The sequence below is a fragment of the Hemitrygon akajei genome, chromosome 4, assembly GCF_048418815.1.
Source record: "Hemitrygon akajei chromosome 4, sHemAka1.3, whole genome shotgun sequence".
Lineage (NCBI taxonomy): Eukaryota > Metazoa > Chordata > Chondrichthyes > Myliobatiformes > Dasyatidae > Hemitrygon > Hemitrygon akajei.
The window spans coordinates 44,529,909-44,552,837 of NC_133127.1; the positions used below are offsets into that span (position 1 = coordinate 44,529,909).

The 22,929-nt window shown below is 44.9% G+C and overlaps 1 protein-coding gene across 3 annotated transcripts in view; it reads right to left on the bottom strand.

Annotated features, from left to right (window-relative positions):
* ccser1 (coiled-coil serine-rich protein 1) overlaps nucleotides 1-22,929 on the bottom strand; it is a 1,375,213-nt gene that overhangs the window by 1,124,379 nt on the left and 227,905 nt on the right. For all 3 annotated transcript variants that reach the window (XM_073042460.1, XM_073042461.1, XM_073042462.1), the window contains one exon: nucleotides 17,309-17,493. In XM_073042460.1, the coding sequence (XP_072898561.1) occupies nucleotides 17,309-17,493 (185 nt within the window). The remainder of the gene's footprint in view (nucleotides 1-17,308; nucleotides 17,494-22,929) is intronic.

Consider the following 22,929-nt stretch of genomic DNA (forward strand, 5'->3'; position numbering starts at 1 on the left):
TGAAAACTCTAGAGCTGAAGTCCCTAAGATAGCCCTACATTGATCTAATGCTGTTGGCAGCTCCTGCATTGCCACTGGTATCAAACTCTATTGATCTAAACCGTTCCTTTGGATTCACAGCTGCATGGAGAGGGGGAGCCTGCTGTGCGGTCAATGGCTTGCCCTCCGTATCCTACTGCCCTGGCTTGCCTATCAACTAATGCAACAACAGAGACAGCTAGGACGGAACATCAATGGTCAACCATGCCAATGGAAGGCCAAATAACAATAATACCACTTGAAAGAACAACCCACAGGATCTTCCAAAGGGCACCGCGTCAATATCATACTTTCTAAGTGTAACAAACAATCTGCCGGAGGAGCTCAGCAGGCTGAGCAGCATCTGTGGCAGGAAAGGAACTGTCAATATTATGGGTCAAAACCTCATATCGGAACATAATGTGCAAACGGTTTGTTTGGTAGCACATAATCCATTTTCTACAAACACCAAATAAGAGATGTGATTGATTCAGGATAGACAAATAGTTCATTATGTTTGACAATTAATAGAACATTGAACAATACAGCACAGGAATAGGCCATTCAGCCCATAACATCAGTAATGAAGCCAGTAACATTTAATCCGTTCTGCCTGCACATGGTCCCTATCCATCCATTCTCTGCATAGTCACGAGCCTGCCAGAGCCTCTTAAATACCTCAACCACCACCCCCGGCTGCAAATTTAGGGCATTCACCAGACTATGTGAAACACTCTGGTTCCATCGACTGCATAAGTCTGGGGAAGACAATCTTCAACTCTGCCAAACATGAGAGATTGAAGCACAAAAGCCCATCAAAACCCCTTGTTTGTGGGGATGCTACACAATTTGTTTCCCTGTTACAAATAAGGACCACAAAATAACAGACAGTACACTGCATACAGTTATTTAGCTTTATAATTCTTAATTTGACTAAAGGGTTAGTAAAGAAAAAGCAAAAAAAGAAAAGGGCCCATTTTAATGAAACAGTCTAACGTGCATGAGATGGAGCTCACGGTTTCGATCTCCCTGAGCTTCATTGGATCATGGCCTTGCTCCGGGTTGAGTCCTACAACCTCTTCTCTCCAGTGCCTTCTCCCTTCATCTCTCACTGAACAAAAGACCCAGTTCACACTGGTGTCAGATAGATACTTTATTCATCCCCATGGGGAAATTCAACTTTTTTCCAATGTCCCATACACTTGTTGTAGCAAAACTAATTACATACAATACTTAACTCAGTAAAGAATATGATATGCATCTAAATCACTATCTCAAAAAGCATTAATAATAGCTTTTAAAAAGTTCTTAAAAAGTCCTGGCGGTAGAATTGTAAAGCCTAATGGCATTGGGGAGTATTGACCTCTTCATCCTGTCTGAGGAGCATTGCATCGATAGTAACCTGTCGCTGAAACTGCTTCTCTGTCTCTGGATGGTGCTATGTAGAGGATGTTCAGAGTTATCCATAATTGACCGTAGCCTACTCAGCGCCCTTCGCTCAGCTACCGATGTTAAACTCTCCAGTACTTTGCCCACGACAGAGCCCGCCTTCCTTACCAGCTTATTAAGACGTGAGGCGTCCCTCTTCTTAATGCTTCCTCCCCAACACGCCACCACAAAGAAGAGGGCGCTCTCCACAACTGACCTATAGAACATCTTCAGCATCTCACTACAGACATTGAATGACGCCAACCTTCTAAGGAAGTACAGTCGACTCTGTGCCTTCCTGCACAAGGCATCTGTGTTGGCAGTCCAGTCTAGCTTCTCATCTAACTGTACTCCCAGATACTTGTAGGTCTTAACCTGCTCCACACATTCTCCATTAATGATCACTGGCTCCATATGAGGCCTAGATCTCCTAAAGTCCACCACCATCTCCTTGGTCTTGGTCAGGCACACAACAAAAAAAACACACTCCCTTCATTGAACATTCCAAAGACCCGTTATCTCTAACCATAACCCAAACACTGCTTCTGCAGAAAGACCATTATATTAGCAGTGAAACTTTTCCCAAGGTGTTAGATTTGAAAAAAAAATGTCCAGCACGTCCTCTTTAAATTCTCCCCCTTTCACCTCAAACACTTGCCCCCTCACATTAGATATTTCTACCCCGCAGAAACATATTGGCTGTCCACTCTATCTAATCCCTCATCATTAAAAAAATTTCTATCATGTCTCCTCTCAGCCTCTACCTCTCCAGAGAAAACAATTCAGCTTTGTCCAAACTCTCCTACAGCACATGCTCTTTAATCCTGGTAAACCTCTCGAAAGCCTCCACGTCCTTCCGAAAATGAAGTGACCAGATTTGATTGCAATAATCCAGATGCAGTTCAACAAGTTTTATACATTCCTGACTCTTGAACTCTGTGCCTCAACTCACAAAGGCAAGCATGTGTCTTCTCTATCAACTTGAGCAGACGCTTTCAGGGAGCTATGGACTTGGACCCCAAGATCCCTGAATATTATCGTCTTCTGGGAACAGTGACATGTGAACTCGTGTGTCCATTGAGACAGCCTTAAATTAGCTCCTGAGTGTTCACAGGACAACACTCCAACAAAGCAGCCACCTCCACCTCCACTCCCCACCCCCACCCCCAGTAGTGCAGGCTATGTCGGGGTGTGATTAAATCAACAGCCAGCTGCCATGGAAATTGTATACAATTCTGGCTAGACATCACCATCATCATTTCTGGCCACACCATCACAGGAAGGATGTGGAGAAGGTACAGAAGTTTTACCAGGATACTGCCTGGATTAGAGGCTACATGTGCTACAAGGAGAGGCTGGGCAAAGTTGGGCTGCTTTCTCTGGAGTGGCACAGGTTGAGGGGAGACCTGATGTAAAATTATGAGAGGCTTAGATAGGGTAGACAGTCAGTATCTTTCTCCCAGGTTTGAGATGTCTAATACCAGAGTACATCCATACAAGGTGAAAGGGCCAAGTTGAAAGATGATGTGTGGTGCAGGATTTCCCCCACAGAGTGGTGTGTGCCTGGCATGCACCTCCTGCCTGGTGCTGGAAGCAAATGTGATGAAGACATTCAAGAAGCTCTCAGCTCGGCATGGAATGTAGTGATATGGACATTGTGTCAGCAGAAGGGATTGGCTTAGTTAGGCATTTAATTAGTTTGGCATGACACCATGGGGCAAATGGTCTGTTCTTGTGCTGTATTGTTCTATAAAAACAAAAGAGAAACCTAGAAAGAGCAGAAATACAATGAGTGTTCACATTATTAGGTACACACCTATACACTTGCTCATTAATGCTAATATCTAATCAGCCAATCACTTGGCAGCTACTATAATAGCATGCAGACATGGTCCAAAGGGTTCAGGTGTTGTTCAGACCAAACATCAGAATGGGGGAGAAATGTGATCTAAGTGATCTCAACCATGGAATGATTGTTAGTCCCAGACGGGGTGGCTTAAGTACCTAAGAAACTGCTCATCTCCTAGGATGTTCACGCACAACAGACTTTTGAATTTACAGAAAATGATGCAAGAAGAACCAACAAAATAAACACATCCAATGAGCAGTAGTTCTGTGGATGAAAAAGCTTTGTTAACGAGAGAGGTCAGAGGACAATGACCAGTCTGGTTCATGCTGACGAGAAGGCAGCAGTAACTCAGATAACCACACGCTATAACATCGGTGTGCAGAAGAGCATCTCTGAACACACATGTTGAACATCGAAGTAGATGGGCTACAGCAGCAGAAAACCACATACGCTTGGTGGCCACTTTATTAGGTACAAAAGGTAACTGCCCAGACCCCACGTTCTGGGATCATTTTTGGCAGCCTCAGACCATATTTACAGCTCCGGAGATCCAGGTATCATACTTACCTTGGGTGCATGCTTTCCCTGTGACTACACAAAGTTTCCATCCAGGTCTTGCTTTCTTCTTGTTGCTACCATCAAGAAGCTACAGGAGCCCCTGGACTCACATCATCAGCTTCAGGAACTGTTATTACCCTTCAGCCAAAAGACTCTTGAACCAATGGGTATAACTTCACTTGCCCCATCATTGAATTGCTCCCACACCTATGGTCTTGCTTTCAAGGACTCTTCATCTCACATTCACAAAATTTATTACTTATTAATTTATTACTATGAATTCTTCCTCTTTGTACTTGCACAGTATGTTGTCTTTTGCACATTGGTTGAATGCTGAAGTTGGTGTGGTCTTTCATTGATTCTGTTATCGCTGTTATTCTATGCATTTATTGAGTCTGCCAGTAAGAAAAGGAATCTCAGGGTTGTATATGGTGACATGTATGTATTTTGATAATAATTTTACTTTGAACTTTGATTTATTTGTTGCCAGGAAGTACAAAACCAAACGTAGATTTCAGATTCAGCCAGAATGCATGACCTGCAGGCTATTATTGAAGCAGTGAGGTTTCCATGGACACGATTCAAACACAACCTATTCCCATTACAGTGTTATTTTATTCTGGACTTTTTGAAAAAGAGATAAAGATGATTCTTAAGTAGCCACCTTACGAAAGACTGATAAGAGACTGATAATCTCTGAGTTGTGTGTCCAGGATCACTCATCAAGAGAAATGTGCCCACTTTGTGAAGCGAGTTGATTGACAGGAGAAATATTTTAAGATTTCAATTGTAATTAAAATGTGGGGGAGGAAAGGAAATCAGTGGGGTATTGGACACCAGTCATTGCTTTGAGAAGGCTGCAATAAAGTCTTGGTGGGGCTGTCTGCTGGTCAACATAATAGATTGACGGGGTTTCAGGAACATTACACAAAACTTCTCCAAAGAATCTTTCAAGAAATCCAAAGAGATCAATTCATATTGACATTGTATTATGACAACAGGGATAGGGAGAGAGAGGGCACGAAGAGAGGGTGGGCAGGGAGAGCAGGTGGGGGCAGAAAGAGCGGGAGTGGGCAGGGACAGCAGGGCAGCGGCAGGCAGTGAGCGAGAGTTGCGGACAGAGAGAGAGGCGGGAGAAGGGAGAGAGCGAGAGGGATATTGATAGATAGGTTGATGAGCTCAATGCCTTTTATGCCCACATTAAAAGAGAGAATAAAACTACAGCTATGAGGATCCCAGCAGCAGCTGGTGACCCTGGGAACTCTGTCTCGGAGGCCGACATTAGGCTGTTGTTTAAGAGCATCAACCCTCGCAAGGCGATAGGCCAGGATGGAGTTCTGAAAACCTCTGCCAACCAACTGGCAGGTGTGTTCAAAGACACTTATAATCCCTCAATGCTACAGTTGCAAGTTCCCACTCACTTCAAGAAGGGGAACAATTGCACCAATACCCAAGGAGAGTAGGGTGAGATGCCTTCATGACTTTCATCCAGTAGCACTCACATCTCCAGTGATGAAGTGCTTTGAGAGGTTGGTTATGGCTAAAATCAGCTCCTGTCTCAGTAAGACCTGGACCCACTGCAATTTGCCTATTGTCACAATAGGTCTACGATAGACCCGATCTCATCGGCTCTGCTCACAGTCTTGGATCACCTAGACAATAAAATACCAATGTCAGGATGTTCTTTATTGACTACAGCTCAGTGTTTAACACCATCATTCCTACAGTCCTGATAGAAAAGCTACAGGTGTATAATATGATGAAAGGCATTGATCGTGTGGATAGTCAGAGGCTTTTTCCCAGGGCTGTAATGCCTAACACAAGAGGGTACAGTTTTAAGGGGCCTGGAAGTAGGTACTGAGGAGATGTCAGGGTTAAGTTTTTTTTACGCAGAGAGTGGTGAGTGCATGGAATGGGCTGCCAGCAATGGTGGTAGAGGTGGATACAATAGGGTCTTTTAAGAGACTCCTGGATAGGTACATGTAGCTTAGAAAAATAGAGGGCTACGGGTAACCCTAGGTAATCTCTAAAGTAAGTGCATATTCGGCACAGCTTTGTGGGCTGAAGGGCCTGTATTGTACTGTAGGTTTCTGATATTTCTATGTCTAGAACCTGGGCCTCTGTGCACCCATGCCTGTCTGGATAGGCACAGCTCAAATGCCATTTATTAATTTGCTGAAGATACAACCATTGTTGGCAGATTCTCAGATGGTGATGAGAGGGTGCACAGGAGCAAGATATACCAGCGAGTTGAGTGCTGTCATGGCGATAACCTTGTACACAACATCAGTAAGACCAAAGAGCTGATTGTGGACTTCAGAAAGGGTAAGATGAGGGAACACACACCAGTCCTCAAAGGGATCAGAACTGGAGGGAGTGAGTAATTTCAATTTCCTGGATGTCAATATCTCTGAAGATCCAACATATCAATGCAGCCATTAGGAGCTTGAGGAGATTTGGTATGTCACCTAAAACAAAGTTCTCCGGATGTACTGTGGAGAGCATTCTTGCTGGCTGCATCACCAGTCTGACATAGGGGCTACTACATAGGACAGAGAGTTGCAAACTTAGCTCTGTTATGAGCACTAGCCTCCATAGTGTCCAGAACATCTTGAAGAAGCGATGCCTCAAATGCATCTCACGGATGCAGCATCCATGATTAAGGACCCCATCACCCAGGCCATGCCCTCTTCTCATTGCTACCATCAGGAAGGAGGTACAGAAGCATGAAGGCACACACTCAGTGAGTGAGAGGGTGTGGGGGAGGGAGAGGCGGGAAGTGGTGCGTCAGAGATGGGAACGTTCAGAGATTGAGGGAGAAAGAGAAAAGCAGGCACACACTCACACACTTACAGAATACACAAACCAGACACATATACAGACACAAACAGGGATATGCACACACACACGACCCTCACAAATACACATACATTGTTATTCACAAACACACACACCCAAACACCTGCAGAACATCTCACACACATCGCACGTCCTGACTCACAAACACGCAAGCCCAGGGTCAGAGATTGCTACACACTATCGACTGTACATGGTTCCCTCCACTGATTCATGGCCTGATGCTGAACTCTGTTCCCTCCTCACCCGTGGGCATGCTGGGCAAATTTAGCATGCCCTTGTCCGCAGCAAGCCTGCTTTTTAAGAGAAGCAAGAGGTTCAGCCATTTGTTTGATCCCACAAGCTCCAGCACAACAGGAATCCTCTCCAGTAGGCCCGTGATGACTGATTTCAACAGTGATGGCGCCTCAGCTTCTGTGTGATAGGTGGCATCGCAATGCCAGTCAAATGCCTCCTGCCCAAGGACACGAGCAAGCAGCTTTGTGCCAAACAGCATTTTCAAAGCTCCTTGAAAGAGTTGATGATAAATGGCCACACAGCTGGACCACAGAAGCGAGCTACCCTTCTGCAGATATTTAACAATGCACTGATTGTACTGCGGAACTGGTGATACATTCTGCAGTTTAAGTCAAATAAACAAACAACAAATCTGACAAGACGTTTTACACAGAAGTGAAAGATTTTACATGAACAGTAATTAGGCATTAACATTCAGTGAGATATTTATCCTGATTCAAACTTCTGGATTAACAGATGGGTGAGACTCTGCTGCAGCTCATGTGATAAGCATATCGCGGAGATCTTGCAGTGATGTGACAGGTCCATAAACCAACAACACAAACTTCTGCTCATGTAAAAGAATGTCTTTGCCAGATCTCCCATGCTGTGGAGTGAGTGATCGGGGGGGTCACACCCTGGTGTGGTGACCTGCTCACATTGATCCAAGGCATTAGGTATATTTAAAGTGGAGGTTGATAGGTTTTTGAATAGACAGGGCATCAAAGGTTACAGGGAGAATGCAGGTGAATGGGGTTGAGTAGGATAATAAATCAGCCATGGTGGAAAGATGGGAAGACTCAATGGGCCAAATAAGACTTTAAGATATAGCAGCAGAAGTAGACCATTTGGCCCATCGAATCTGCTCTGCCGTTCAATCATGCGCTGATCCAATTCTTCCAGTCATCCCCACACCCCTGCCTTCTCCCCATACCCTTTGATGCCCTGGCTAATCAAGAACCTATCTATCTCTGCCTTAAATGCACCCAATGACTTGGCCTCCACAGCCGCTCATAGCAACAAGTTCCACAAATTTAACACCCACTGACTAAAGTAATTTCTCTGCATCTTTGTTCAAAATCGATGTTGTGCCCTCTTGTCCTAGACTCCCCTACCATGGGAAATAACTTTGCCAAATCCAAGTTCAGACCTTTTAACATTCGGAATGTTTCTATGAGATTCCTCCCTCATTCTTCTGAACTCCAGGGAATACAGCCCAAGAGCTGCCAGGCATTCTCATACAGTAACCCTTTCATTCCTGGAAATCATTCTTGTGAATCTGCACTGAACCCTCTCCAATGTCAGTATATCTTTTCTAAAATAAAGAGCCCAAAACTGCACACAATACTCCCAAGTGCGGTCTCACAAATGGCTGAATTCAGCTCCTATGTCTTATGGCTTTATTGTGTACCCACATGATAGAGCAGCCTGGAAACACCAGAAGTGTTCTTCCCAGCAAGCCAACAGCTGGACATATCAACCCACTATCTGAGGACAGCCCTGGAGCAACTGAGGAATAATCAAGCTGGGAGTGACTCAAAGAGCTCACAAAGATGTCTCAGTGTCAGGACACCATGTCTCCAGCTGGAAGAGCTTATCTGATTGATCATAAGGAATTAGATGTTTGGTAAAGGAGAATTCTTTCTCTTTTTAATGGCTGCAGAGTGTCAAAAAGTCAGGATGGACGGAAACAGACCATATGGTCCATGCTGACCAAGACTGCATCTAAGATTGCATTTGCCCACACTTGACCAATATCTTCTCAACCTTTCCTATCCATGTACTTGTCCAAGTACTTTGTGAATGTTGTTAATGTACCTGCCCCCACCGTTCCATTTACAGACCAGCTTCTGGGTGGAAAAGTTGCCCCTCAGGTTCCTATCAAATCTCTTTCCTCTCACCTTAAACTTGTGTTTTCTCGCTGTTGATCCCCATCCCGGGAAAACGAGTGAGTGGATTCACCTCATCTATACCCCTCATGATTTTATTAATCGGACATATTGAATAGCCAATGGAAGAAGATTAGGGCAGGACATGTGACATCCAGAACCGCTCTCCCATCATAGGATGTTAATAATATCACAGTGATTATGTTAAAATTTTTCATAATGAACAACTGAATGACGAGGGACATCCTTTTGCATTACAACAATACTGAGCTAAGTTTCCTCGAGAAGATAAACATACACGAGTGCAACGCATGAACAGGCCCCACAATGTCTGGATGCCAAATTAAACTAAATTTCTCAGCCTGCACGTGATCCATATTCCTCCATTTCCTGCCCTTCACGTGGCTGTCTAAAAGTCTTTTAAATTCCGTCATCCCAATGCAACATGATATGAAATCTCCTTGAAATATTCAAAATCCTTAATGCTTGTCACGATACAGCAACAGACATAAAATACTTGAGGAGCTCAAGGGGTCATGAAGCACTTATGCAGGGGAATGAACAGTCAAAATCTTGGGCCGAGGCAGGACTGGAAAGAAAGATGTGGAAAAGCCAGTATAGGAAGGTGAAGGGAGGAGGTGGAGCAAGAGATGTTAGTTGATGGGTGGATCAGGTAAAAGGATGGTGATGGGCAGCTGAGAGAGAAGAGAAAGAATGATGTAGGAAAGAGGGAGTTGATAGGGTGTGAGAAAGGATTGAAAATGATGGAATCGGATAGGCGAGTACCATGGATTAAAGGTAAGAAGGCAGGGGAGGAGTGGGGAGGGGCATCAGATTCTGTGCTGGGACAGCTGATCAAAAAGTGTTTTTTATTCCCTCTGTGTCATGGGACCTGGTCGCTTCTTAAGGATGGCAGTAGTAAGAGACACTTAGGTTGCGATACGGGCACATCTAGCAGAGCAGTGGCCTAACAGCTCCAGGGGTCCCATCCTGACCCCCAATGCTGTCACTATGGATTTTGCATATTATGTCTGTCTTCTGCTATAGATTTCTGCCAGGGGCTTGAATTTCCTCCCACATTCCAAAGGTTTATAAGCCTCTGGAGCATAGGTGAGTGGTACAGTTGACAGGAAAGTGGTAGAATAATGTGGGTCAGGATGGGATTTGTGCTTGATGGTCAGTGCAGATTCAGTAGGCCAAAGGGCCTGTTTCCATATTGTTTCTTTTTCTGACTCTTAAAATCTCAGGAGAGAACCAAAATCTTCCATATCTCCTTGGGCAAATGAAATGAAACCCAATTACTAAATGATTTGATCAATGTAAGCGTAACGCCCGGGGAAAGGTTTCACTGCTAACGTAGTGGTCTTTCTGTAGAAGCAGTGTTTGGGTTACGGTTAGAGATAACGGGTGCTTTCGAATGTGAGCTGTCCAATCCGGGGAGCGGGTCTTCCTTTGTGTGCCCGACACTGGGATGAGCTGGGATCTTTGTTCGGCGGATAATGAAGAGACAGGACACCGGAGAGAACTGGTCATGGGATTCGACCCGGTGGGGTTCGTAATTCGATGGAACAAGGTGCTGAGGTCGACTGAGAATCTCTGAATATGGCTTTTGGAAGAGTTGAGCTCCAACTCATGCACATTTGACTGTTTAATTATAATGGGCCTTTTTTGGTTTTTTTTTCTTTCTTTTCTTTACTAACCCTTTCTGTAGGTTAAGATTCATAAATATAATCCCTTTAATTGTATGCAGTGTGCAGTCTGTTATTTCTTTGCACTGAGTTGTAACAGGATAGCAAATCACACAGCATCCACACATACTGGGGTTTGGGGTGGAAGAGCCATCTCAATCTCATGGATTTGGCAGATCCGGCGTGTGTGCAGCCCAAGGTAAACAGAGGCTTTCATAAGCCTTTGCTACACGTGTCCATTCTGCAATGTGGATAAAGGTAAAGAGTTCTTCTCCAATCAATTGAATTCAAATTGACATCATCCATGGTCTTTGACTGACACCTCGTGGCCAACAGAAGTATTGCAAGCTAGATGCTGCCTGGCCTTCTGAATTCCTCCAGCAATTTGTGTGTTGAAGTAATGCAAGAGTATTTTGAGTTCACCTGTGCTAACAAGATATAACACAATGGATTCTGGTTTACTGAGCAATCATTTAATCAGGGCATCCACTTATTTTGGACAACTCTGAAAGAACAAGAACAAATTGAGAAAATAACCAGGATTCCCTTTGCTTATTTAGGATAATATGCTGCTGAATCTGCTGCCAAACATTTTCTAATTAGCATCAATCACATGCATATTGTGCAGCCATTGAACACTACACCATGCTTAGAACAAACAGTTTTTAAATAATGTCAGTTGCATGTGGTTGTGTTCAAAAAGCAGTGATTTTTGCCACTGATAGGTGTGGAGAAATAAATCGTCGCCAGCAGCCCATTCCACGCACTCACCACTCCGAGTAAAAAACATACCCCTGAAATCTCCTCTGTACCTACTTCCAAGCACCTTAAAACTGTGCCCTCTCGTGTTAGTCATTCAGCCCTGGGGAAAAGGCTCTGACTATCCACACTATCAATGCCTCTCTTCATCTTATACACCCTTATCAGGTCACCTCTCATCCTCCATCGCTCCAAGGAGAAAAGGCCGATTTCACTCGGCCTATTCTCATAAGGCATGCTCCCCAATCCAGGCAACATCCTCGTAAATCTCCTCTGCACCCTTCCTATGGTTTACACGTCCTTCCTGTAGTAAGGTGACCAGAACTGAGCACAGTACTCCAAGTGGGGTCTGATCAGAGTCCTATATAACTGCAACATTACCTCTCAGCTCTTGAACTCAATCCCACAGTTGATGAAGGCCAATACACCGTATGCCTTCTTAGCCACAGAGTCAACCTGCGCAGTGGCTTTGAGTGTCCTATGGACTCAGATCCAGTCTTACCATTAATACTATATTCTGCCATCATAATTGACCTACCAAAATGAACCACTTCACAACTATCCACAACACGTCCAACTTTTGTGTCATCAACAAATTTACTAACACATCCCTCCATTTCGTCACATGGGTCATTTATAAAAATCTCGAAGAGAAGGGGTCCCAGAACAGATCCCCGATCTGCACACAACTGGTCACTGACCTCCATGCAGAATATGACCTGTCTACAACCACTCTTTGCCTTCTGTGAGCAAGCCAATTCTGGATCCACAAAGTAAGGTCCCCTTGGACCCATGCCTCCTTACTTTCTCAATAAGCCTTGTATGGGGTACCTTGTCAAATGCCTTGCTGAAATCCATATACACTACATCTACTGCTCTACCTTCATCAATGTGTTTAGTCACATCTTTAAAAGATTCAATCAGGCTCATAAGGCACAACCTGCCTTTGACAAAGCCATGATGACTATTCCTAATCATGTTATGCCTCTCCAAATGTTCATAAATCCTGCCTCTCAGGATCTTTTCCATCAACTTAGCAACCACTGAAGAAAGACTCACTGGTCTATAATTTTCTGGGCTATCTCTACTCCCTTTCTTGAATAAGGGAACAACATCTGCAACCCTCCAATCCTCCAGAACCTCTCACATCCCCATTGATGATGCAAAAGATCATCACCAGAGGCTCAGCAATCTCCTCCCTCGCCTCCCACAGTGGCCTGGGGTACATCTCATCCGGTCCTGGAGACTTGATGCTTTCCAAAAGGTCCAGCACATCCTCTTTCTTAATGTTTATATGCTCAAACTTTTCAATCCACTGTAAATCATCCCAACAATTGCCAAGATACTTTGCCATATTGAATACTTTGTTTCAGTATTCACTAAGTATCTCTGCTATCTCCTGCAGTTCCATATACGTTTTTCCACTGTCACACTTGATTGGTCTTATTCTCTCATGTCTTATCCTCTTGCTCTTCACATACTTGTAGAATGCCTTGGGTTTTCCTTAATCCTGCTCGCCAAGGCCTTCTCATGGCCTCTTCTGCCTCTCCTAATTTCATTCTTAAAGCTCCTTCCTGCTAGCCTTATAATTTTCTAGATCTCTATCATTACCTAATTTTTTGAACCCTTTGCAAGCTTTTCCTTTCTTCTTGACTGGATTTTCAACAGCCTGTGTACATCACGGCTCCTGTACCCTAACATCCCTTCCCTGTCTCTTTGGAACGTACCAATGCAGAACTCCACACAAATATCCCCTGAACATTTGCCACATTTCTGCCGTACATTTCCCTGAGATCATCTGTTCCCAATTTATGCTTCCAAGTTCCTGCCTGAAAGCTCCATATTTCCCCTTACTCCACATAAACGTTTTCCTAACTTTTCTGTTCCTATCCCTCTCCAATGCTATGGTAAAGGAGATAGAATTGTGATCACTATCTCCAAAATGCTCTCCCACTGAGAGACCTGACACCTGACCAGGTTTATTTCCTAATACCAGATCAAGTACAGCCTCTCCTCTTGTAGGCTTATCTATTGTGTCAGGAAACCTTCCTGAACACACCTAACAAGCTCTACCCCATCTAAACCCCTTGATCTAGGGAGATGCCAGTTGAAATTTGGGAAATTAAAATCTTCCATCTCAACAACCCTGTTATTATTGCACCATTCCAGAATCTGTCTCCCTATCTGCTCCTCGGTGTCCTTGTTACTATTACGTGGTCTATAAAAAAGACCAGTAGAGTTATTAACCCCTTAAAGTTTCTAACTTCCACCCACAGAGACTCAGTAGACAATCCATGAATTCACATCATCATGAATGTTGCCTTTAGTCTCCACCAGACACTCTGCTCTCACCTGTGGCTGCAAGTGACTGTTTGCATACGACAGGAGCCACATCCGTGTACACCGCTTCGACAGGCGAGCTAAACCAGGTGAAGGCTGTCGGCGGGCCTCATTGCCCGGTGAAATAGCTGCCAAGCTTCAGCAAACTGGATGGATGAGATCTGCAGTGCAATCCAATGGCCAGGAAGGCAGTTCTGCAAGGCTACATGGAGAGCGAAGGGCACGACGAGGCGCAGAACTAGTCACGGTCACCCACCGCGACCAGCAGAGACTCCAGTTGTGCCGTCTACTCGTCCCACTGGACCCAGACTCCCGAGGTCAGGCGAGTGTAAGTACCCCTAGGTAAAGGCTTTTCCACTAAAAACTCTCCCACACAGGTTTCTGTCATTGTCAAATATTATGGACAACAACCAATCGGATTGCTGGTGTTCTTATTTGACCTGTATTTCATTTGAATACATAATTTGTTACTCAGTTAAATGGTAGCTTGTCTTTTTATACGATTTTAACTTCTTCCATGAAACTTTGCCTAATTGAGACGGCCACTCTGAAGAAACTATTTCTTGTTCATGGCAACTAACCTGAGCACAGCAGGATCCCGCAAACACCACGGAGGCACTGGCCAGGGAATCTGTGTCACTGTTGTTGAATGTTGATTACTCTCTGACTGAAACACGGGGAAGGCCAGTCCCCCTTGAATTAAATCTTTCCCACGTGCTCTGGTGCCTCACTTTAACACCTCAGCCCAAGAACGGCATAGCATGCCATCAGGTGATGAGGGTTCTGTACTGTCAAAAGATGTCATCATCTACCTGAGCCATCAGTCAATTTTCTGTCCATTTTCTCCAAACACATGCCAAAAGATTCTCCGGGACTATTCTGAAGAAGATCCGGCTGGTGGCGTAGTGACATCAGCACCGGACTTCGGAGCGAAGGCTCCAGAGTTCGAATCCAGCCGGCCCCCTTGCACGCTTTCCATCCGTGCTGGGTCGAGCGTCGAGCTAGCAACTCGGCCTGGTAAAAATAAGAAAGCCTGCTAAAAATAAACGCTGTCATGACAGCGTCCCGATGACTCCACTCAGAGTTAAGGGCTTTCTTACTCTTCTTCATATTGAAGAAGGTAAAGTAGTTATTGAGGTGGGGATGTTTTGCAGTTGCTGTGCAACAATAAAGGTCTTTGCGAGAAGGTGTACGAGTGGGATCTGGGATCAGCCATGATGGGGTGGCAGAGCAGACTCGATGGGCTGAATGGCCTAATTCTGCTCTTTCGTCTTATAAAAGGTGTTGCATCACAGAAACAAAGCTCTTTACGTAACAAAGCATTAAATATGTTCAAAAGTATAAACAGCTCTTTTTAGATCAAAGGTTAATCACTAATCACACATAGACTTGACGTATGAGAAATGTTTCAAGTTTCTATGGCATTCGCTGTGTTTGCAACTTGAATTTGACTCTGGTGCCATAGTTGGCAACCCTGGGACACAATTGGCTGTGAGCTATTTCAGAATGTCCCAAAGCTTTGACAGCTGCAACCTCAAATCCTTTCTCAAAAAGTGGCAAAAAAAAAAGCTGCCAGTTTTGTTATCTCACCCACGGCACGTGCCAGAAGCTGAACGTATATAGAAAGGATGTGACTGAGCTTGGCTGTGATGTTTCTGTGATCAAGCAGCCTAGGCAGAGTTCTGGGTGACAAGCAACTGATTCCAGTACCAGGAGATGGGAGAGTCACAACCCTCTTTGTGTCCCACTTCAGTAAGGAAGTAAACTCGAGGACAAAGGGAAGGAGGAGCAGAATTTACAGAACAGAGTGGAGAAGACTGCACGAGGAGGAAAGGAATAAAATGTTCTGCTGATTGGACGAAGTGAAGAGGTTTTATGGAACTCATGTGGAGCAGTAACATTAGCCCTGAATAGTTAATCAAATTGCCTATCTCTGGGTGCAAGTTCCACTTAATGTTATTTAAATTAGCTACACCTTACACAGTGTGAGCTGGGCCAGAGCTCTTCAGGGGCAAGCATTGAGGGAGTTACAGGCTACTGTGAATAAAATGCCAACGCAGAAAGAAAGTTTTGTACAAGACCATCGGCAGGAGAGCTTTTAAAGAATGTTTTTAAGAGTTTTTAATGTTTTTCATGGGGTAACTGGATTAGTCTATTATATTTCTCCGGAGATTACATTTTGATGACAGTTTTGTCTGCTTGCAGTCTGAGGAAGGAAAAGCCAACCTACTCCATAACAGTGATCTATATTTTAAAGGGCTTGTTGTGTTATGAATATTTACAAAGCTTAAGATGCTCTTATTGTTCCCTGAAATCTGTACGGCGCAGTTGATGCGTAAGGATGATTAGCCAGATGTTCCACATCATAGTACAGAACGTTTAACATGCCTATTTTCCCAATGGTCTGTTGACATTTACAAAACTCAATGGGATGCTGCCAACTGAAATTAACATAGCCACTCAACAAAGTGAGCTGTTGAAATGAGAATATGAAGGAGGACGAGGAGTCTGGCCGCGCGTTGAATGTCACACTAAATGCTAGAGGAACTCAGCAGGCACCTGTGGAGGGAAATGGAGAATTGGCCTTTTGGACTGGCCATTTCAGGTCAAAACCCTGGAGTCTCAGTCCGCCTGAGAAGTTGCCTGTCCGTTCCCTTCCTGCCTGGCCTGCTGAAATCCTTCAGCATCTTTTTTCTTGCTCCACTTTCCAGAATCCTCAGCCTCTCAGGTCTTCTCTGTGCAACGAGCACGCTCCCCCTACAGATGATTCACCTCGAGCTCATCCACTGCCTCCACCTAGTCTACTCATCAGGAATTGAGTCTGCTCCAACTGCTCGAGCACAAAGTCCAGAGCAATCCTCCAGTGCTGCTCTGTTCGAGTGTGGGAGTGCTACATTGCTGGTGCTGGGGAAACGTGGCACTGCTGGAATGGCAGGACTGGGTGGGTGCTGTTCTGTTTGGGGAGGGGCAACACAGAAGGAGAGCTGAACAGTAGAAGGATCTCCTCTCAGAGACTGCTGCACCATTGAAGAAAGTGTTAAGGGCTACACAAGGGATGAGTAAGTGGTGAACTGCTGGACAGGAACAGTACTGAAAGAGAGCTACACTAACAGAGAATGCACTACTAAGCTAGAGTACTCCACAGAGAAAGCAGTACTGGAGGAGTACAGCGCTATCAGTGAATGAGTACAGAAGGAGTATTCTCCACTTTGAAAGGCCTGGATAGAGTAGATGTGGAAAGGATGTCTCCAGTCATAGGAGAGTCTAGGATCTAAGCCCACAGCCTCAAATTAAAGGGGTGTCCATTTAGAATTAAGATGACGAGGATATTTTTTAGCCAGAGGGTGGTAAACACATAGAATTAATTTCCAAAGAGAGCAGTGGAAGGTTTATTAAAGGCAGAAGTTTAAAGCACCAGTTCTTGACTCGCTGTAGAGGTTAAAGGTTACAAATGTGGTTGAGAAAAAAAATCAGCCATGATGGAACGGTAGAACACAATCAATGGGCTGAATGGCCTAATTCTGCTTTTGTATCTTATGGTCCTACACAACACTGGTCTGTATTCCACAATACAAGACAGGCTTCTACCTCACACCAACGACAAGGTCAAGGCCTTTAAACAAACTGCAGTGTGTCTGCACACCCACCATACTGTTCATCTTGGACGATGAGGAACCAGCTCTCTGCTTCTTCAGACCGGGCAAATCCTCAGGCCGGCTGTCTCGGACACCATGGATTCTCCGGCTTCCAGACGTTCCCTCCGAGGACGACCTCAGGCGCCTCTCCACCCACTTCTCCTCATGCCGGGGACTGAAGTTCCTGTTCATTGTCACTGCAACACAAAAACCAAACAGAGGGTGCTGGCCTTAATGCTATACACAAGAGATCGTGCAGATGCTGGCAACCCAGGGAAGACACTCATGAAATGCAGGAGGAACTCATCCGATCAAGCAGCATCTATAGAAATGAATCAACAGTCAAGGTTTCCTGCCGAGACCCTTCGTCAGGCCTTGATGCATTGTGAGACAGAGTGTCAGATAGATAACACATACTTCCAGATTAACCAAGTACCAAAAAATCAAATATTAACCAGGTATAAAAAAGAAATTAACCCTCTCCCCCCCCCCCCAACATAGTTCAAGAGAAAAACAAGAACAGAAGGCAGAAGATACTGCAGTGTCACAGTTGCAGAGAAAGGACAGATCAGGCTGACAAATAGGTGCAGGCCATGACAAGGTAGATTGTGACGCCAGTTGTGAGTGAACGGGGGCCGGGATGTACCTGTGATGTACTGAGCTGAGGCCATGACTTCTGCAGCTTGCTACATTAGAATTACTGTACCAGAGCATGGTGCAACCAGTCAGGATACTTCCAACAGTACATCTATCGAAGATCGGTAAGGTGTTTATTACATGCCAAACCTCTAACTTTCTGAGCACATAAAGACCCCACATGCCTTCATTGTGGTTGTATGTACGTGCTCGGCCCACAACAAATCACTTGATATATTAACACCCAGGAAAAGCTTATGACTCTTTCCAGCGCCGATCCCCTGAGGTAGACTGGTGCACGTTTATCCTCCTTCCCCTTCCTGAAGTCAACAATCAGCTCTTTAGTTTTACCTATGCTGAGCAAGAGGTTGTTAATGATCCACCTTTTGCCAGATCCCCCTATCCATTGAGTTCCTGAGTTCTCACGAACTTAGCAATCTTAGCTTTGAATTTTCGCAATGATCCATCACCTACAGTACTAAGGGCAAGGCAATTCCAACAATTCACAATTCTGCATGTAAAGCAAATTCTCCTCATCTCAACCCGAAATGATTAAGGTTTTATGCCAACCCCTGTGCTGAATACTTGCACACCTACCTTGTTGAGCCCTCTCTGATTCTTGTGAATCTCAGTGTGATCACCTCCCACTCCTCCCAACTCCTGGAGGCAACTCCCTCCACACATTCCTTCACTCGCATCTATAGGCTTCTCACCCAAAGTAGCTCTTGGCCCCGGTGTCCACCAACCATGTCCCCTACCATCCCCCCAACCTAACACAGAGTCATGGCACACAATGGAAAATGGCTCTTAAACTGACTCCTGCACACAGACTTTTCTGCTTATCTGCACTAATGCCATTTTCCCCCATTAGGACCAGATCTATCTATGCCTTACCTATTTAAGTGCCTATCTAAATGCTGTTCAACATAGATTCCAGTGAATTTCTGATACCAAACACCACAGCCATGTAAAAAAAAACTTATCCTCAGTTCCCTTCAAGTTCACCCACCTCTTTACTCCCAATTAAAGTTCCATTTCAAAGTACATTTATTATCCAAGTATGTATACAGAATACATTTGGTTTCAGAAAGACAACATTCTCTTTTTGCAAAGTACTATTCATCTCTACGATACTGTCCTCCTGACAAAGCCAGAATTTATTACCCGTCCCTAAATGCCCTTCCAAAGGTGGTAATGAGCCAGCACCTCAAACTGTTGCAATCCTTCTGGTGAAGGTGCTCCCACTGCACTGATGAGGAGGGAATTCCAGGATTTCTTTAGTGAAGAGGAAAGAAAGTCAAGATAGTGGTTGACTTGGAAGAGAGCTGTGAGTGATGACATGCCCATGTCTTTGCTGCCTAGTTCTTCTTGCTGTACGTAGCTTGGTGCCATGAGAGAAAGGGTGTCGTCCTGCTGATTTATTTTTACCTCTCAGGCCCAACGAGCCCATTCCGCCTCATTACACCCTTGTGACCAATTCATCTACCAACCTGTACATCTTTGGAGTGTGGGAGGAAACAGGAACACCCAGAGGTCCCGGGATGGGTTCACCAGGCCTGTGCAAGCGAGCTAACTGGAGTGTTTGCTGACATCTTCAACTGCTCCCTGCTTCAGTCTAAGATCCCCTCGTGTTTTAAGAAGGCAACGATAATGCCGGTGCCGAAGAAAAGCAAGGTGGCATGCCTGAATGACTATCGACCTGTGGCTCTAACATCAATTGCTATGACGTGCTTCGAGTGATTGGTTATGGCACACATCAACCATAACCTACTGATCAACCTCGACGCTTTGCAATTCGCCTACCAGAGCAACAGATCAACAGCAGATGCCATCTCTCTGGCATTACATTCCTCCTTAGAACACCTGGAGAATAAAGACACATACGTAAGGCTCCTTTTCATTGACTACAGCTCTGCCTTTAATACCATCATTCCAAATAAACTGATTCCTAAGCTCTGGAACCTGGGTCTCAGCACTCAGATCTGCAGCTGGATCTTCAACTTCCTCACAGACAGGACCCAGGCTGTAAAAATAGGGGAAAAGCTCTCCTCTACAATCACTCTGAGCACCGGTGCCCCACACGGCTGTGTACTCAGCCCCCTGCTGTACTCACTGTACACCCATGATTGCGTAGCCAAGTTTCCATTGAACTCAATATACAAGTTTGCAGATGACACCACAATTGTTGGCCGCATCTTGGGGAATGACGAGTCTGAGTACAGAGAGGAAATTAAGAACCTGGTGGCATGGTGCGAAGATAATAACCTATCCCTCAACGTCAGCAAGACGAAGGAATTGGTTGTTGACTTCAGAAGGAGTAGTGGACCACACAACCCCATCTACATCGGTGGTGCACAGGTGGAACAGGTCAAAAGCTTTAAGTTCTTTGGGGTGAATATCACAAATGACCTGACTTGGTCTAACCAAGCAGAGTCCACTGCCAAGAAGGCCCACCAGTGCTTTTACTTCCTGAGAAAGCTGAAGAAATTTGGCCTGTCCCCTACAACCCTCAATAATTTTTATAGATGCACCGTAGAAAGCATTCTTCTAGGGTGCATCACAACCTGGTATGGAAGTTGTCCTGTCCAAGACCGGAAGAAGCTGCAGAAGATTGTGAACATAGCCCAGCACATCACACAAAACAATGTTCCATCCTTGGACTCACTTTACACCGCACGCTGTCGGAGCAGTGCTGCCCAGATAATCAAGGACACGGCCCACCCAGCCAACACACCTTTTGTCCCTCTTCCCTCCGGGAGAAGGTTCAGGAGCTTGAAGATTCATACGGCCAGATTTGGGAACAGCTTCTTTCCAACTGTGATAAGACTGCTGAACGGATCCTGACCTGGATCTGGGCCGTACCTTCCAAATATCCAGACCTGACTTGCACTACCTTACTTTCCCCTTTCTATTTTCTAATTATGATCTATAATTTAAATTTTTATTATATTTGCTTCGATTTGTACTTCAGGGAGCACGAAGCACAGAATCAAATATCACTATGATGATTGTATGCTCTAGTATCAATTGTTTGGTGACAATAAAAGTGAAACCCACTTTCCTAGGATGTTAATCTTATGCAACAGATAATAATCAATAAATGCTTTCAACAGGGATTGGTTGTAGTAAAGAAGAGGGTTGGAGGACAGAAGAAGCCTAACATCATGAATGGCTATGATGCTTCACTCCCAAATAAGCCCAACACCTTCTATGAAAGGGAGAATAAAACTGCACCCGTGCAAATCCCTGCGGCATCTGATGAGCCTGTGATCTCTGTCTCGGAGGCCAATGTCATAACATCTTTAAAGAAAGTGAACCCTCACAAAGCGTCAGGCCCTCAGAGTGTACCTGGAAGGGCTCTGAAAACCTGTGGGAGTATTCAAGTACATCTTAAACCTCTCAGAGCTACAGTTGGGGGTTCCCACCTGCTTCAAAGTGGGGGGGGGGGAGAGAAACAATCATTCCAGTGCCCAAAAAGAGCAGGGTGAACTGCCCCAGTTGCACTTGTAACTCCTGTGAAGGAGAGCTTTGAGAGGTTGGTCACGGCCAGAATCAACTCCTGTCTAAGCAATGACCTGGACTCGCTGCAACTTGCCTATTGTCACAATCGGTCCACAGCGGGTGCAAACTCACTGGCTCGCCACCTGACCTTGAACCAGCGAAACAATAGCAATACACACATCGGGCTGCTGCTTATTGATTACAGCTCAGTATTCAACACAATTATGCCATCAATTCTGTTCCACAAGCTCCAAAACCTGGCTTCTGGACCTCCCCCTGCAAATGTATCCTCAACTTCCTCACTGGGAGACCACAGTCTGTGTTTTTTGGAAATAATATTCTCCTCCTCACTGACAATCAACAATGGAGCACCGCAAGGCTGTATGCTTAGACCACAGCTCTACTTTCTCTACCTCCATGGTTATGTCGCTAGGCACAGCTCAAGCGCCATCTATAAATTTGCCGATGGCATAACTATCATTCGCAGAATTTCAGATGGTGATAAGGAGGCATGCAGGAGCAAGATACAGTAGATCAGCTGCTTGTATCACAGTTACAACCTTGCACTCAACATCAGTAAGACCAAGGAATTGATTGTGGACTTCAGGAAGTCAAGGGAATACACACCAGTATTTATTGAGGGATCAGCAGTGGAAAGAGTGAGCAGTTTCAAGTTCCTGTATGTTCAACATCTCTGAAGATCTATCCTGGGCTCAACATTTTGATGCAATCAAAAAGAAGGTATGACAGTAGGTATATTTCATTAGGACTTTGAGGAGAATTGCTATGTCACTAAAGACACTTGCAAATTTCTACAGATGTACCATGGGGAGCATTCTAACTGGTTGCATCACCATTTGCTATGGAGAGCCATTGCACAGGATCAAGAAAAGATGCAGAAAATTGTAAACTCCGTCAGCTTCATCATGGGCACAAGCAGGACACCTTCAAAAGGCAATGCTTCAAAAAGGTGGTATCCATTATTACAGACCTCCATCACCCAGAACATGCCCTCTTCTCACTACTACCATCAAGGAGGAGGTGCAGGAGCCTGAAGACACACACTCAACATATCAGGAGCAGCTTCTTCCCTTCCACTGTCAGACTTGTCAGAGAAGATCATGGCTAAACTGGCAATTGTAAGTGAATGATCTAGGCTCCCCAGATTTTGAGATAAAATTCCAACAGACAGCATGCTAGAAGCAGCCAATAAAACACTACTCACTACTGCAACCTTCAACATAACTGAGACCACTAACCTAATATAGGCATCGGCGGCAGCAGTCCTAGAAATGCTGGGCTATAAAACGAACTACAGTGGAGAATTCTGTCATAACCCTGCCTGGAGATGACAATTGGAAGCCAAGATGAAAACCACAAGGGCAGAGGTCAGCAGACTTACTGAGCTGCAGGAAGGTGTGAAGATCAAAGACTCATCTCGGTTGTTATGGAAGTACAGAGGTATGTCCATAGCTGAAGTCCTGGAAACTGTCAAG